The sequence below is a fragment of the Rhyacophila brunnea genome, unplaced genomic scaffold (genome assembly GCF_057557595.1).
Source record: "Rhyacophila brunnea isolate RB1 unplaced genomic scaffold, BYU_Rbru_1.0 scaffold_10, whole genome shotgun sequence".
NCBI classification, from domain to species: domain Eukaryota; kingdom Metazoa; phylum Arthropoda; class Insecta; order Trichoptera; family Rhyacophilidae; genus Rhyacophila; species Rhyacophila brunnea.
Window position 1 is genome coordinate 41,219,638 of NW_028232752.1, and position 18,899 is coordinate 41,238,536.

Consider the following 18,899-nt stretch of genomic DNA (forward strand, 5'->3'; position numbering starts at 1 on the left):
CAAACTCTGCCCTCAACATTGTAGTTTATATAAAAATTGGTAAGTACCTACATAGTTTTAATTGAATTGGCGTTTGTGTGGTAGAGCTGCTCTATTATAAAGTTTTTTGGTAATCCTCAAAATATTAACAAATAAACTAGTAAGATGTCAATTATCATAGAATTGTTTGTTTGTTTTAAAATATTTGTAAGTGTGTACCTAGGTACATACTATTTTTCGCAAGGTTTACATATTATTATTCTCGCGGAAGTGTTCCGCGGAATTCTGGTGGGAAATTTTATAAGTTTGGTTACTGACCTGCCTATTTTAAACCTCTATTTTCCTAACAATATATTTTATTCAGTGACGTCCCTAGAAAAAATGCCGCCCCTCGGCAGCGCTCAAATGCCGCCTCATTTTTTTATACATTATTTTTATCATGCTGTCATGAGTCTAATATCGAAGAAATGTGTTGTATGGTTACATTACTATCAAAATATCAGACTAATTATTCGCAAATCTGCTTGTGTCGTTTCTGGTCACCAAGGACGTCGAAGGGCAACAGAAGTAAACTAGATAATATCGCGAACCCAACTAAACTAGTGAGTTAATTTTTTAATGTAAAGATATTTTCGTTATTACATACTAAGTTTAGGTAGGTATTTCTATATATTCCAAATGATTTTCCTCGATTTGCCGCCCTTCGAGTAACTGCCGCCCCCAAATGACGCTCAATCTGCCTACCCCCACGGGACGTCACTGATTTTATTAGTATTACTAAACTCGTTAACAATACAATACAACACAAATCAAACGTACTTAATCACCGAGAGATCGACAACGATTCCGAATCGCCGAATATAACCCTAAAAAAATACGAAGTCAAAATAATATATTCTAAGTAGGTAGGTATTTAACAATTATTAATGTTATAGACATAGAACAGATTAATTAGGTACTACAGTGTTTCCTGAGTGTAGGAGATCTAAAAAAATTAGAGCATCTACCTAACGCTACGTGGCAAGTAAAAAGGAAAATTGAATAATTAAGAAGGCAGACAAGAGTAAGTACCTACATGTAATGTACCTACATAATATGTCAAGCTGATGCAGTGACAATTAACTGACCAGTGACGTCGATAGAAATAGTGGTCCCCTATAAATACAAATATCAATTATGTTTGGAAGCAAAATGAATAGGTCTCCTCCAACAGTTACTTTTATTGAAGATTTAGAATTTAGATTAATAATGCTCCCTTTTTCAGAAAGTTCCAAAAACATGTAGGACCTAAGCCCCATGGCCCCCACATCCTGAAACGGGCTCCCAGGCTAGAAACTTTGGGACCCCCCCTACCTATCGCTAAAAGGCAATGTTACGCTATACAAACATTTTCCAAATGTTGTTCGTGGTAAAATTATAGGTATGCAGTGTAATTTTAGCGATTTTTTGTATTTTTGAAAATATCTACTTAATTGAATTATGTAGTTATCGAGTATTGATACACAATAATCAAAAATTGTATCGTATAACCCGCCACACCGGGCCCCTTTTAAGCCCGGCCCCCAGGCTAGAGCCCTGTCAGCCCCCCCCCCCCTTTGTGGGGGCCATGACCTAAGCTGAGGTTTTTAAGTGTAACAATATTATTTCAGCATAATTTAACGTTAATGGAGCTCACGCTCATTACGACGGCCAATCCAGCCGCTGAATGCGTCGTCACGGAGTAGGCATAGCCATACGCAGTCCGCATAGAGTGTATGCTGTGAAGTCGATGAAGAGAGAGAAAGCGAGCGTACCGCTGCGGAGCTGAAAAGGTGAGGTAAGAAACGCATGAGGTCATATATGACATACGCATGAGGTAAGAGAGGACCACCATGCGTCGAGAACGTCTAATTTTTGGCCCATCCATCAGCCGTTACGAGGAATTTCAGCGGCTGGCCATCGTAGTGGGCGCAAGCTCTTACGTAGGTTTAACACTCAGTGGCAAGTTATCGCTACGGTGGCCATCCGTTTTTTTTATTTTTGCCGATTCTGAGAAAACATCAGTCACCGAAGAATTTACCAAGTAGGAACTTTCTCCTTCTTTTTTCTTTTGACCAGGCCCGATCCTAATTTCCTAGCAGATTTTTGTTTTTCCGAGAAATTGATGTTAGCGACTTGCTCAACCTATTGGGGCCATACTTTGACTCCAAACACAAATTGAAAAACAATGTGTATTTTTCAGACCCGGGATTCGAACCTGGAACCCACGAGGATATATGCACACCTATATGGTAAGTCTCGTAGCAGAAAAATGCTCGATGAAATGCACGAATTGGGAATTTCAGTAAGTATCTGATATATTGGACAAGATAATATTGTGTTCTCTGTCAACTTCAGGCGCTGCAAGCTAACGGGAAAAGCGTCCTCTCACCAAGCAACTTGCGAAAAGAAAATTGTTCACTATGGGAGCATTTATTACAAGGCCCCGATCCATCTAGCGTTACGTCACATTAATATCGTTACGTGGCACTAACTTGTCTTTCTTTCACGGAAGAAGAAGCTCCGAATATGATTGGTGATATGGAAGAGCCTGATTTTTGAATTGTTTATTTTAATTGTACATAGGTAATAGGTATGGCCTATAGTAATGTCAATCGGCCTGATATTATGGGTAGGTAAAGAAAAATTACTGAGCATTATAATATAAATAGATATACCTACCTACCAATAATGCAGGTATATAAATAATACGTATAAAATAGGGATCTACGTAAGTTGATATTTATATTTAATTTTTACACGATGTAGATAGGTACTACGTCTATATTTACATGTAGGTATTATGACGTACCCGATGTGAAGCTTTGTGAGAGTATCCGGTGAGTGTAAATTCAATAAAGGTCTCATCTGCTCCATCTTGTATCGTAATGAATCTGTTGTAATTTCACGGATGATTGCTTTCAGGCAGCTTGCGTGAAGCCGACAACAAGAAAACACTGTTTTATTTTCAGGGCTTCAAAATGATCAGGAAAGACTTGCCGAAACTTATTTGGATCACATAGGTAGGAATAATGACATTCAATGTTGATCTTAATTAAATTAACCCTCTGAACTTCTCCTCGAATCTTCTGTCCCTTATGTTATTATGTGATTAAGATTTCTTGTCTCGAGAAATAATGAGTACGTAGTTGATTCTCAATTCTCTAAATTGTTTTATTAAAAAAAATCGAATTCTCAATGTACTCGAGAAATCATCAATGAGAAACTCGAGAATTTCTTACCATGAATAAATGTGAGATTCGGAAGCAGCCTGCCACCAAAATAAAAAAACTTACTTCAATTTGCATTTCCCGGAAAATTGGATTTTTGACTTTGATTCTGAACTGAATTTCTTAAATTCGTGGGTGTATTTTTCTAAAAAACGGTCGGATTTTTTATGTTCGTAGCTTATTTTTTCCACGAGATTGAATCTGGATGGATTATTTAGTTTTGAAGAGAATTAGCATTCTAGTTTTTTTTTCAATGACTATCGAGTACCTACTCGACAAATCAATAAATCATTCTCTAATTCTCGAGAATCAAATATTCTTGAATTCCAGATTCATAGAATCTTGAAAGTCGGAAAATTATAAGCTAGAGTCTGTATGTGTAGGTATTGTGCTCCGTAGGTTATTCACTTGGCCGGACCATCGAGTAGGAGACCTCCCTCTTCCGCGTTGTCCCTCAACGTTTCCGCTGTTTATGAGCCATTGAAAATTAACCGTCATCGCTTCTGGCTATACCTATCATGGTCAAAAGACTGTAGAAATATCTGGGTGTAGTAGGTATAAATAATATCGTATACGATGACTACAGAGTGATATCTTGGTTTTTGGAAAAATCAATTGCCGTTTCAATTATATTTGTCGAAGAAGGTACGAGTAGATAAGAAGAAACATAAGAATAGTATCTACTTTCTTCATCTTCTTCGACCATGTCCGATCCTAATAGGATCATATGGGCCTCCACAGAGTAGAGGTTTGTATTAACAGATTTTGTTTTTACGAGAAATGTCAGCCACTTGCTCAACCTATTAGGTTCATACCCTGACTCACACACATATTGAAAAACAATATGTGTACTTGCCAGACCCAGGATTGGAACCTGGGACCCACGGCATGATAGTCCAACGCTTATGCCGCGCGGCCATCGTGGGCGTAGTATATATTCATAGTACATATATTAATAATTAACATCGTTGTCCAGATTATGATTTGGCAATGAAGACTTTTAATTATATTTACCTTTTTAATTGTTGTTTCTTTTAGATTTCATCCGTTAATAATAAATTTAGTTTACCTACGTCATATCGTCTGAACACCCCTGGCTTTTATTTGTGCATAAAAGGCCATTTTCGTTCCAATTTTTCCCAGTTGGGAAATTTAATCGAAAGCTTCAGGACTCCACTCATGGGCAGGGTGAAGTGGAACATTTAAAATGAATTCGCCCGAAATTATTAAAACCAATTCAAAGCTTCGCCAGGAAGCAGATAAAAAAGTGAAAATTATCTTGAATAAATACAAAAAAATTGGTCTCAAGGATGGTGATGTCGCAGCAATTGTTGTATCAAAATTAATCCAAAAGCCGGTCATAGGAATAAAATTGAAAGCTTTCATCTTTACTCCGATATTTTTACTTGGCATTCTTTTTTATTTTCTCTACAGTTTTAGAGACGACGACAGGGTAAAGTTAATACATATGTACATATTTTCGATTGAATATAATTATGTTATCGAAATTTTTGAGATTTCCAGCGATTATTGAATAAAATGTTGTGTTTCGAAAAATTCTATTAAGAGGACTATTACGTGGACGTACACGGGTGCATTCAATATAATCTAACTAAAATAAAACTAGTTCATATGTATCTACTATCTAGTCACTATCGATAATGGAGAAAATTAATTATACCGAGACATTACAAAACGGTTGCAATGTATCTGTATGTAATTTTGAATAATTCGAGATAACACCGAATTTAATGAGTTGCATGAGTATATTTCACTTTTATCCATGCCTGAATGATACTGTAACGACAAAGTAAACAAAAGATTATTTTAAAAAAATCCTGGAATTAAAATATAATTTATTTTTTCTACTGCTCTCAATTATTGTCCTGACGGTCAACTCCCCGTGATTTTTTAGAATTTTTATGTGGTTCGTGAAAACGATCTTATATTTCCGTGATCCATCCGGATTTACCCATAACTGAACTAATAATGTAAATATTGGGGCTCCAAGATAATACATTTATTTTTTAATGTAGCAACCTAAAGATAGTAACCTAGAGATGTAGACATTTTTAGCGATACAATATGTATTTGTTTCTAAAATTCTATTTTATTGTTTAATTTGTATTTTTCTTGAATTACCTATTGTTGGTTTTTTTTTTGCTTTGTTTTTACTCTAAGTTGATTTACCTGTACTTTTTATTCTAAATGTCTCGTTGTGAACGTCTTGAATTTAATAATTTGTTATGTGCTCAATGTGTCTTTTTAAATAAACCTACTCAACATCTAATGTATAGATAGGTACATATAAATTTTCTCGTCATTCGAGAAAATGAACAAGATTGATTGACTGTTTTTTTTTTTTAGTTTGTAGCAATCTTGGAAAAGACTTTCCTCCTCGCCAAATGTATTAATTTATATTCAGCCCCATGCCAATTAGGGGATCCCCTTAGCCGGCTTAGTCCTATGGTATATAGAGGCATGTTGGCACTCAAAGAAGCTGGGGCACGTCATTAACGTCACACAAAACCCGGGTGACAGAATCCAGGGGGTTCCAAAATGATTATAGAAACCGCGATAAAAGTTAATAATATATAGACACCGTCTAAGCTTATTTGAGAGGAAAAAATGTTACAAAACAACTCATGAAAATTTAGGTGGGGAAAGTTTTTGTGGGACGATCTCAGAATCGAATTAAGGCAAGATACATTGGACGAGGCCTCGTAAGGATAATATGTTGGAGGCTGACATAATAATTAAATAATATTGTTTTAGTGCTGGTTCAGTATGCCAGGAATGGTGACAAAAGCCACAAGACCTCCCGAAAGATGTTCCATGTGTTCTGATATCTCTTCTGTCATCCGGCTGGCAAATCTGACTCCGGACATTTTCGAAAATGAATACGCATACAATGGGATACCAATAGTCGTCACGGATGCCACTCTAACTTGGGGAGCTATAAAGGTATGTGATTGTCATATTTCATTGAATACCTATATTAAGTATGTTTTATTCGAAACACTCTAAACTCTTTCTCACCCCGGGCAAACGATATAACAGGGGAACGGGAAGTACCTCTAGCCCATCGAGTAATTCAATCAAAATCACATTCGGTTTGACTGAAAACCGTAATAACATAATAAATAAAATATTACGTAAAGTTAATTATATAATTAAATTGATAAACAACAATTATTGACGTGTTGTACTGTGTTCTGCTCAAATATCGGCCCATTTAAATAATCAATCCGCCACTGTCTCTATATTATTTTTAACATGTTTCAGATATTTGATTTTTGGTTCTTCAAAAAAGTGTACACTGAAACCGATATTGGAAATGCTGCCAGAGATTGTCAATTTTTTCCTTACAAAACAGAATTTAACAGTCTTTACGATGCTTTACAAATGAACCACGAGAGGGCTAATTTAACTAAGGGTTCAAAACCATGGTAAGTTTCAGTGTTCTATGTGTACCTACCACATTGTCCACATTATAACACTATCGTACGTAAAGTTCAATAGTTTGAGCAGGAAACAAGATCAAATGAGAGAAGCACCGAGTGGCACATGGCGAGGTGTGATCCAAACACCGCCAGCGATAGCGACCGCAGGCAATAAACACATTTGCTAAACAAATCGGCACCTTAATTATTCTAAATGTTTTTGATATGTATTTCCGCTATCAATTCAGCGGGGTGGCCATGTAGTGCCCCTCGGGTACCACTATATATATGTACACACACTTGTCCCGCAGTTATTCATTTACCAAGCAAACTTATCCCGTCCATTGTTATTTCATTAGTAGCCTGGTGACATGCATCGCATTGCGTACTCTTGTCTGCTTCCTTATCAATTGGTTTCTTTTTGCGGTCTTTTCACATTTAATTTTCAACTGCACTCTAACTTTATGGCCTATTTATCATGTCTCTTCAGGTACATTGGATGGAGTAATTGCCACGATTCTGTGGCTAGAATTTTAAGGTTGCATTACAGTCGACCATATTTTCTACCTGAGTCGGCAGAAAACAATGCGGTTGACTGGATCTTCATGGGCGGACCGGGCAACGGTGCACAAATGCATGTAAGACAAGCTTTATATTTAGATACCTATATTATATCAGTTATATATTAACTACTATCAAATATACCAAGCATAAATAATTTTAAATATCCTCCTCTCAGAAGACATAGATGGAATTTTAATATCATTATAATGCGTTAAATAAATTAGTAATGCTGGACAAACCACCCGCCTGCATTAGAATGTATGTAATAGAATGAATCCTATAACTGAATCAAATTCACAAGCTATTTTGTTTTGTGTGTTTGGATCCAGATTGTGCACCATCTATGATCCAGAGTCTGAGTTGGGTTGCTAACATGACTAATAAATTAATTCTCTTTAAAAAAAAAAAAAGGTTAAGGGATAATCGTCCATGCCGAAACCTCTAATCAGAAAAATATATAGAATTGAATTTTCGGTGGCATCGAATTCCCATCTCAGGAGACAAAAAAATATTTATAAGAGAGTACTGATTTTCAATCATCATTTCATAATTACTTGAATTTCGAACTGATTTTTGTAAGACGTAAAAGAGGTTTCATCGTGGACATGACAATATAAAAAATAATGAGTTATGATTATCATCTGCTAGTACCTAAATCTTTGAAATTAACGGGCTAAAATATTAATCAATTTAGCTTTAATAGTCTGATATGGTTTGGCAAAATATTGCTTAATCTAGCAATCATTATAATGGTGATGATTCTTGATGGACGCCATTAAAATAAATAAAATAAAATACCTAGTAGATAAAGCTCACCACCTAGAATGCGATGAATGTCGTGTCAAGTCTTACTCGGCACATTTTAAAAAAAAAAATTCTGTGGTACGTTTTTAAAGTTATTCAAAATTATGTAGGTATGTTCAATAAATAAAAAATATATATGTAATTAATAAAAATGCTTTTTTAATGACATTATCAATAAAAGATTTTTATTCCACTAAAGATACAAATATGGAAAAAAAAACCTATTTAATCCACACAATACAATAAAGGATCAAAATGATAAATAATAAAATTATAAATGTAGCACAACTGCAAATAAGTAACACCATCGAATCATGTCATTTTTACACAGGTTGACAATGTAGTACATCCATCATGGCAGGCACAGCTCAAGGGACGCAAGCAATGGACTCTCTCACCCCCTCCTGAATGCTTCTACGCATGTATGTCGCTTCAAGTTACCATCCAGCCAGGAGAAATCAGTAAGACTTCAAAAATTTGTAATAATATATACCTCCGTTATCCGGACATTTTAGTTTTATGTGTTACCATTAGCAGTCAAAGTTTAAAAGCCACCCACCACTAAAACTCAATTTGTGAGGCAAAATGATGTTATGCATCATTATTTTACACTTAACATTCAGTGGCATAGTGAAGCCGTAATAATTTAAAAGAGATACTCCAAGCTATATTTATAATATATATTAAATGTTATTAGTGGTGATGTCATAGGTAGTCGTTATTCATTATCTTCAATGTCAGTGAATATGCAATAGTTTATTTGAATAAGCTTGTGAAACTATCAATTGTCTAGGTATGACTCGTTTATGGATTACTATTAATTTGGGTATGGCCCACACAGTCAATTGATAGCAAGCCAATACAACTGGTGCAGGGAAAGATGCATTTTGGGCAGATTTAGTATGTGAATTGAACCCATCTCCAAAAAGAGCGTTATCATGATAATGCTAGTTTTCAGAAAATCAATTCAAATGATGTGTCATACGAGCCAAAAATAATTATACAATCAATATATGCATTAGACCAATGTTTCTTAACCTTTTTACATCCGCGGACCACAAAAAAATCAAAAAATGTTTTGCGGACCATAAACTTTGGAATAAAATAATAAATATTTATATTTACACTATTTTTGAAACAATGTAGAAATATAATACAACCCCACTTCAAATGTTGGGTTTCTAGGTAAACCACAGTAAGTCCTTCTATGAAACGATTTATGACTATATTATACAATAGTGTCATCCATTCCGGAAATGACTAAACTTGTTAATTTATTGTGAACCCTTGTAGGTGCACGAGTTCTGAAAGATATTTATTACTTGAAATTTAATATAAGCTTTTAAAAATGGATACTAACTATTGACCCACCCAAAAATGTTCGTGGACCACCAGTTAAGAAACTATGCATTAGACCAGGAATCGGCAATGCGCGCCCGCGGATAATAATTGATGCGTCCTCAAGATCATCTAATAAAAAAATCATGATCACATTTCCCAAATCTTAAACAGATTATTAAAAATTTGGGAGAAGAAAACCCTATTTGTACATTATATATATAAAGATTATGGATACTCTCATAGAAGAGTTTTCTTCTAGATTTGAGGAATTTGTGTTATTAGAACCAGTAGTGAGATTTTTTATAAATCCATTTACTGAAAATGATACAGGTACCCAGTATGATTTCAACATATTTTGAAATAAGTAATAATGAAGACCCAGAATTAAAAATAATAAATATACAAAATGAAATTATATTAAAAACACATTATATGATAAATGTTTTGGAATTTAGTCGAAGAGAATTGTTATTCTAATTTAGGACAATCTGCATTAAAAATATCTTGATACTGTGCTTCGACATATTCTTGCGAGTCTGTTTTCTAACATGAAATACATAATCAAAATATGGATCAAGACTTACAGACCCTCACTTGGATAATTGCTTAAGTACAGGTAATTCTAATTATGTACCTGACTATAATAAGTTAGCTGAAGATTTACAGTGCCAAGTGTCGCATTGATTTTTTTGCATAGCATGTATTCGCATATAAATATATGTATGTATATTTAAATATAAGAACACCCATTTAAAAATACATTTAAATTTATAATAATGTTGAAAATTTGAATCTTGGTTTTATTGCTTAACCTTTTTAGTATCTGTATTTTTCATTTTAAAGCTTGAAATATTAGTTATATATTTTTTTTGTTGATTTATGTCGATATGTATGTATCATCTCATTAATATTAATTGATTGATTAATATGGTGTTTAATTTATAGAACTCCATATGACTAATAATGCAGATTTCTGTGATTTTCGGGATTAAACCAAGATTTTAAGTTCTATTGGGATTTTTTTTAGTTATCAGCATTAAAGAAAAGTTTGTACTTATATACTATATGCCCTCAGCTATGTTCAAAATATGTATTGCGCCCTTCATCGCAACAAGGTTGCCGGTCCCTGCATTAGACCATTAGTGATGAAACCCAACCATTACACATATCACATGATTTTTGAACTGATGTGTCTATTTAAACACTTTTATCTCAAAGTCAAGATTTCAGGATAGAGCTACATATTTGGAGAGGCTTACAATTTATTGTAAGGTCAAGATTTAAATTTAATATTCATATTACCCGATACTTATCTACTAAATAACTCCTTTGAATATGATACTTTAGCCACAACCACTAACACAGTCACTTGCGGTTGCCACACACTGCCGACTGCATTTCCCATACTATTTGTCTGGGATATTTGTACATTTACTGCTACGGACCACCAATGTCCGTGTGCACACATACCCACCAGCCACCGTGATAGGTCTGGCCAGTCGATAATGCGGAATTCCTAACATGTGGCCACAAGAAAAGTAGTCGTGGCAATGCATACAATATTATACAAAAGAAGTAAGCTTCAAGTAAAAGCTTCATAATAAACACACAATAATTTTTAATATTGTTTTCAGTTGTTCTTGACACAAACCGATGGTACCATAAGACAGAAGTATTAGCAGGCGACATAAGCATCACAATAGGAGCAGAATACGATTAATCAGCTATTTTGTTCACAAAAAAATCAGTTATAAAAATATATAAACATAAAAATTATTTTTTAACTTTTTCCAAATTTTATTCATAACATTTAAACAGGACAGGTTTTATTCAATAAGACGTTTTTAACTGATGACAAACAATTTAACGTCAAGTCACAGCAGTCAAACAGCCAAACTTTGAGACGTACAGCAGAGCAACAATGCTAATGCCGAGAAGACAAATAAATATGTGAAGCTAGCCGGTGAAATGGAAAAAATGTGGCACCTAGGGAAGACCACTGGTGATATCTACTGTGGTATAGTACCACGTAAACTGAATACACAGTTGGGGGAGCTGAGGATCGCACACCTCCTGGAGAACACACATTTTACATGGCACAATAAGTACTTGGGAACACCCATTACCAACTGCAAGAAATGTCTTGATGCTAAGACAGTAATAATGGTGTAATTTAATAGTAATAGTCATAAGGTATTACTATAGGCCCTACGGCAATAATAATTAACAGTAAAGGAAATGAATTACATTATAAACATCTGCGTATTGGTTTATTTGATGATGAAAATTAGAAGTAACTAAATAGAACTAAACTTTGTATGAAAAATATTTCGATAATAAGTGGAAATTTGAATTTCATGGATACATGCAGCAAAATATTAAATATATAATATACATCTGGTGGTAAAATAATTTTAATAATAGATATTGGTTCAATGGACTATAGACTATGCTTGCTCACCTGTTGTTGGTAATTATTTTATTTTTAACACTTACACTTTACTTTTAACAGTTTGCAAATGACGACTTTAGAAAATAATGTATATTATGATTCTGACACAAAAATGGATAGTAATAAAATAAAAAAATTATGTTGCATGTTTACTAAGCTTAGTCACCATAGATACAATAAGTGAAACATTCAAAAATAATTACTGCAGTATCTTGTTGTGTATCAGCTTGTGTGATTGGATCGCATGCACATAAAATTTGATATTATAGTTCAACATGATATGTCAGTACAAAACTAATTATCATTCATACTATAGTATACTAGGATTGGTTTGTATTTCATTCAAAATTCAATAAACCAGTGGCAAAGACAAACATTTGCTAAATATAATTCAATGCAATTTCCACAAATAGTGCAAATCGATTTATTATTCACTCTGTAATACATAATTTTAGCTTTCAGCTATTTTATAGATAGAAGAATATTTGTTATGTTTTCTATCATGGCAGGGTTTAATTGATTTTTAAAAACTAACCAACATTTCAAATTTGTATTACTAGTTCAGTGAAAACAAATAAGTATGACTGGCAAGGTTTAGTGTACACCATTTATGTCAGATCTCCACAGCCTACCTCCACTCTTCGCCACTGTCGAGCTTGTCTAGCTTAGTCCCCTAATATTGTGGTAAATTTATAAATAAAACACATTAAAATAAATACTGATATTTTATTGAATGTAATAATTATTATCAATAATTAGTTTCTACCTACATATTTAGAACATGAAATAAATTATTTTTACAGGTATGAAATAAAGAGAACTTTGGTAGGTACCTAATTTGTAACATTATTTTGTCTCCAAATAATTTATTATAACTATCCAAAATATTTGTATCACACTAAAAAGTTTTTCATGTGCAACTTTCAAAAACATAAACAATAACTTAAAAACTACTAAGTATAATATAATTACTAATAGTTCAAATATCATATTTTATCACTAATGATACTATTTATCGCTACATTTTTTAGTATTGGTACTAGCTTCTATGACCGCATCTTCATTGAATGGGAAATTATCTAATTTTACAGTATCAGGATTGACACGTGCTTCTGCGGAAAAAAAAGATTATTTAATTTAACGCCATGTGATGCCACCTAATACAATATTTGCAAAAGCATACTTGCTTTTCCCTCCACTACCAATTTTAATAAAAGGGTCAAATCATAATGTTGAAATTTGAGGCAAATTTGTTTAGGAACGATAATGTTGTTGTTAAACTTGTCTATTTGGTTGAAATTAAAAAAATGATTGAATAAATCAATGCAAGGACCACTAATGCATTCACTGATTTAAAAAAGACAAAGTGAAGGCATTCATAAAAATTTGGAGCTTTAGAAATCAAAATTACAAAAAAAATAAGTTCGTCATGTTTCCATTTTTAAATGATTTCTGCGCCAGATATACCTATTGAAGCAAACAAAAATCTGTTAACTGAGTTCTTGGTTAGTTTGCTAATGCACTTTTCACATTATTTTATTATTAGTAAAAAAAAGTCGCATGCGGCACTGCTTTGTTTCAGGACTATTAAATATTTTAATATGTGGTTCTGCGTTGCAATTTGATGTGATACCTATATGATGATAGATATACCTAAATGATAACCCCCGTGTATAATTGAAACACTACATTAGAGCACCACACTGCTCTTAACCTCAGCGACAGGTAGGTGGGCTCGCCAAAGATCCTGGCCTGAGGGCCCACTTCAGGATGTGGGGCCCATGATAGAATCCATTTGTCAATGAACGATGATGAATTTGAATTTCGGGACAGTGTGGCACTAAAATCTTTTCGTTCTGACACGTTTATAGCGTCATGGAAGGCGGCCGTACACAAACCGCGGCTGCATATACATGGCGGGTGGAGATGGGGAAACTCAAATCATTGACTACTGTTGAAATTGATTGTGCTAATAAACAAGCACATTCGTCACATGAAAACCAAATTAATTTAAAAATGAATATAAAGTAGTAAAACCTTGTTTATTTTTATTTATTTTTTTCATTTTTGTATTAGTAAGTACATTATTGACTATTTAAAGAGGTGTCTGTATTATTATTTAATGAAATAAAAGGGGGGGAGGTGCCAAGACTAGATTTTTTTTAAAGGGAGGCGTAGTAACTCTATTGAAAAATTGTCCACACAAATGTTTCCAACCTCCGGACACGGATATTTTATAGAAAGTATGGTTTGCTTATTATTAAAGCCAAATTTAGAACGTTCTTCACATACTTACTCATTTCCCACAGGACGAATGTCATTAACTTATGCTATTTTAGTCAACACATTTTTTCACGGCCTAATAATTTAACGCCCACGATGGCTAAGCAGCTTATAATGTCATGGGTCCCACGTTTGAATCCTGGGTCTAGCAAAATACACATATTGTTTTTCTATTTGTGTTTGGAGTCAGAGTAAGGACCTAATAGGTTGAGCAAATGGCTAAAATCCATTTCTCGTAAAAGCAACAAATCTGTTAATACAAATCTTCACTCTGTGGAGGCCCATATTATGATCTTATTAGGAACAGACATTTGACGAGTTAATTTATCCATACAAAAAAATTGGTGAATATTTTTGTACATAATTTATATCATATCAACATCCACAATGTAAAAATTAGAGAAAACGTTATACATTGTTAAAAACTTTTACGATTCGCATTCATAAATCCAACAGCACACTTCAATACAATATCATTTAAATCAGGCCTGGGAAAACTATGGCCCGCCAAGTATTTCTGTGGAGCTCACGAGCTTTAATCGTATTTCTAAAAAAAATACTTTTTTCTACATTTTAACGCCTTTTTTAAAAATAAAATTTGAATATAAGTACATGAATTGCAACATCAAGAAGAAATCTGCAAATATTACAACAGTCTTAATTCGAACAAAATCAAACATCTTAATGATTGACGACTTGATGACATTAAAAAAATATTGAAAAATGTAAAACAGTTTCATTCTTCTCATTAAATTGTTGGCTATTAGAGAATCATGTATTTTTTTTATGTTGAAATTTTTTTTGCATGATAATAAATAATGTACAGGAGGACCTCGACTTTCGCAAATAATTGGTTCCTGAAAGTGTGTGCGAATGTTAAATGTTCGAAAGTAGAGGGAAGTAAAAAAATGTTTAAATTGTATGTATTTTAAAATATTTATTTATCAAGTAACTATAAGATGTTTCAGAGGCGTTTAAGAGACATGTTTAAGTGGGGTTTGCGGGTGTTTCCCTTAAAAAGTTATCAAGAGCTAACTGTTTGCCACTCTTCTTTTTCTTATTTTAAATAAAATATTTTAAATGGTAAATTATTAACTTAACAATATTGCTTAACTGCTGGCACGAAATTTAAAGTGAACCAATCTTTAAATATTAACCCAGGCTTTTTTATTTGATTACCAAATGACTGGAAGCAATTCTTTATCTTTCCCTTTCAATGCTCTGGGATTTTCTGGTTGATAAATAAGCATTGGCATCAATTTTAAATCACAAGCTAAGTTTCCAATAAGAAGCAATGTCAATCGGTTTTTAGAAGGTTTATGCCCAGGGGCAACTGATTCTTCCTTAGATAAGAATGTACGACTAGGCATTTTTTCCAAAATAAACCTGTCTCGTCTACATTAAATATTTGGCTAGAGGAATATTCTCCATCTTCAATAATTTTGGATAATGAGGAAATAAATTCTTTTGCAGCATCTTTATCGGCATCAGCCGATTCTCCAGTGAATTTAATATAAACCAACCGTTACTTGCTTGAAAATCGTGTTAGAATCTTCTTTTAATCTAGCCTTCCAATCTTTGTGCAAACTAAGAGCCTTCGCTTGAATAATTGATCCATGATGACAAAGATTTTTCCATTTCATCCATAACTATGCCGTGTCTTTTGGAAACAATCTTTAAAAATATATTTCCACAATTATCACAACATAATATCGTAGACCTGTTTGTACCATACGAACGTCCGATTGATGGAAAAGATTCACCGCTATCAGAACGTCTAATAATTTCCATCTTTGTCTCGATCGTGTGAAGTTTATGAGTCCTTGATTTCTTTTTGTTCGTATTAACACTGCAGTTTTTCCGTTTCTCACTCACTAAACCTATCCTAGCTAGCTCACAAGCAAAGTGACGGGTGTGAGCAGGATGCAAGTGATGCAAGAAATGCACTTGCTTGTGAGCGAGTGAGAGGGGGAATCTTTACCCCACAGCGCAACGTTTTAAAAAAACCATTATTTTTAAATGTGCGAAATAGCGAATTGTGCGAAAGTCAAACGTTCGAAAGTCGAGGTCCGCCTGTATGTCTAAAAATAGTATTTTAGTTGTGGCCCACCGTTCTTTTTATATTCCTAATGTAGTCCTTCATATAAAAAGTTTTCCCAGGCCTGATTTAAATTATATTAAATTGTGATGGATGATTTTTTTTAAGTCAATAGTTATTTCTGATGTAATACCATTCATTGTCAAGAATGTCTAGTCTTGAAATAGACATAAAAAAACATCCTGTCGAATTTAATATAATCTATATTATCATTTGTAAAATGGAATTCTACTAAGTAAATGCTGACTCAATTAACCATATTATCTCTCGCTATCTATACACACTCGCCCAGCAAGCGAACATCGTGCACTCCAAATAAACTCAGTCCAAGATATTTCTTATACCTAAATATATTCATCTGCTCAAAGTTATGCTAGTCTTGATTCTTATTTATATTATTGCAAATAAAAATAGCATAATTAAAAAAAAACTTGTTGACTCACCATAAACACCTGGTTTTACTTCCTTGGCTTGTATAACAGTTGTTCGCAGTTCATGTTCTACAGCCAAGCCATAGTTCAATAACTAAAATGAAGAAAAAATATAAGTCAGCGGCCAAGCGGTAACGTGTCAGCTTATAATGTCGTGGGTTCCAGGATCAAATCCCCGGGTCTGGCCATATCAGTGGCGAAGGGTGGAGGTAAGCTGTTAAGATTCGCTATAAATAGTGCACACTAAACTTTGTTAGTCATATGTATTTGTTTTTATTGAACTAAGACTACAATTTACAGATGGTATTAGTTAGTTTTTAAAAATCAATTAAACCCTGCCTAAACGAAACCATAATAGATTTGGTCTAATTTGGGCAATGCGACAAAATTGTGTACAATTTTTCATTCATAGTTATTTGTTTTCGTTGGATTAAAACTACATATTACACATATTTTTGCTTCATTTTTTTGATTCATTAAGCCCTGCGTAAACCAAACTATAATAAATAAAAAATATTATTCTATCTATAAAATACTCAAAGTTATGTATGATTTAATTGCATAATTTTAGATATTTTATAGATAGACATGTATTTTTTGACTAATATCTATTATGGCTTGGTTTCTCAGGGTTTAATTGAATTTTAAAATCTAACCTACACTATCTGTTAATTGTAGTCTTATTTCAATGATAACAAATATGTATGTTTGAAAAAGTTTAATGTGCACTATTTATGGCGGATCTTAACAGCCTACCTCCACCCTTCGCCACTGGGCCATATTATTATAGAATACATCATTTTCACATCGACGAGGCATAGCAACCGCTGGCGACAAGATAGACAGAAGGCTGATTCTGGAACATACTCTGTTCACTGTCCTTGTACTTTGTGGCCACAAATCGTCAACTCGAAATTTCATGATCAGATGCGATCGGAGCAGATTGTCAGTGTGAATCGTTGAATCTGCCAGTGTAATTGGCGCTAAGCATTATTTAAAATAACAATATTCAGAACAGTATAAACAAACACGGGACAAAGATTTTAAAGAAAACCTTTTTCTATAATCTATATAGATGGAACATAAAGATATGAAAGTCTTCTTTCTGAATGACATATGAATGAAATATGATAACCCTGGTGAAACTCACTCGAGCACTATGCTTTCTTTATTTCATTAAGGTTATATTTATGTAATTTGACTATTATATTTTCAAAGCAGCAAAGGAAGCATGTAGTGGTAGTAAAATAGCTAACCATTTCTAGTAAAAAGAACTCCATCATCATAACTATCCCTCTGTGGAGATGCATATTATGCTCCGCTTTGAAGAGGAAATAATAATAAACTTTTTTAAATAACTAGGTATCATTAACTCAATTCACTGTGGACCTGTTAATACTATTTTATTACCACACTTAATTAACATGCTAATAGTATCTAATGGTCAACTAATTGGCAACGCACCTGTTGCGTTGGTCGCACGGAATGTATCGGAACGCACGGAAAATATCAATCCACTGGTGGATGAAGATCTCTCTAGAGGTGTTTGGATTCCTTTCGGTCACATGCATGAATTTCGTTGCCACCCATGAATTTCCCTATAACGTACCCATTTCATCGATCTCGGACGTTTTATACCTTTAGGATACCATTAGGTTGTGATAATTTTATAGTACTCCATGTTGTCATTGTGGTTAAGATGTTTTGAGACCAAAAACAACACAACCTACTTCTTTTTGGGTTACAGTAGATTGTAAGTTTTGGTTTGGTTTTTGGTCTCAAAAACCTCGATCACGAAAACGAGTCACTATAAAATGTCCCTATATTTGTTTTTAAGATTCATATATCATACCTCCTGTATTGATGTTTCATCAGTTACATCTTTACTTTTGCGAAATTCTAAATTTATTTGATCTCTCGACAGTTTGAGAGCTACATCGTCCCCATTAAATATAAATAATCTTGTTTTGTGAAGTTGTTTGAAACATCGCAGCACCTTGAAAAAAATAGTATCCAATAGTATCAATTTAAGGGACATTAGACATTGCGTGGTTTTTCAATATGTTCTATAAATTATAAGGTTTAATTATACTTCGCTTCTTAGAGAGGTCATTTTCGAATATACGTATTTAGATTCACTTTAGAAGACTGTGAAATAATAAAATTACATTGCAAATAGCGACCATAGATATTATATGTAAGTGACGTTTCGAGGTTATGTTTTAGATTTCATCAGTGTTGCCATCTTTTCAAAGT

General features: G+C 33.6%; 2 protein-coding genes across 2 annotated transcripts; one reads left to right on the forward strand and one right to left on the reverse strand.

The window, feature by feature from the left end:
- The first annotated feature begins 6,014 nt into the window (after window positions 1-6,014).
- Window positions 6,015-11,255, forward strand: LOC147079208 (uncharacterized). The gene is made up of 5 exons (XM_085949081.1): window positions 6,015-6,191; window positions 6,513-6,676; window positions 7,161-7,308; window positions 8,370-8,499; window positions 11,014-11,255. Exons 1-5 carry the CDS (start codon window positions 6,015-6,017, stop codon window positions 11,097-11,099), a joined length of 705 nt encoding a protein of 234 aa, XP_085805207.1. The 3' UTR covers window positions 11,100-11,255.
- A 1,287-nt stretch (window positions 11,256-12,542) lies between these two features.
- LOC147079209 (complex III assembly factor LYRM7) lies at window positions 12,543-18,899 on the reverse strand. Its single transcript, XM_085954244.1, has 4 exons — window positions 18,736-18,899; window positions 18,496-18,639; window positions 16,656-16,737; window positions 12,543-12,943 (listed from the first exon to the last, which is right to left on the reverse strand). Exons 1-4 carry the CDS (start codon window positions 18,754-18,756, stop codon window positions 12,840-12,842), a joined length of 351 nt encoding a protein of 116 aa, XP_085810370.1. The 5' UTR covers window positions 18,757-18,899; the 3' UTR covers window positions 12,543-12,839.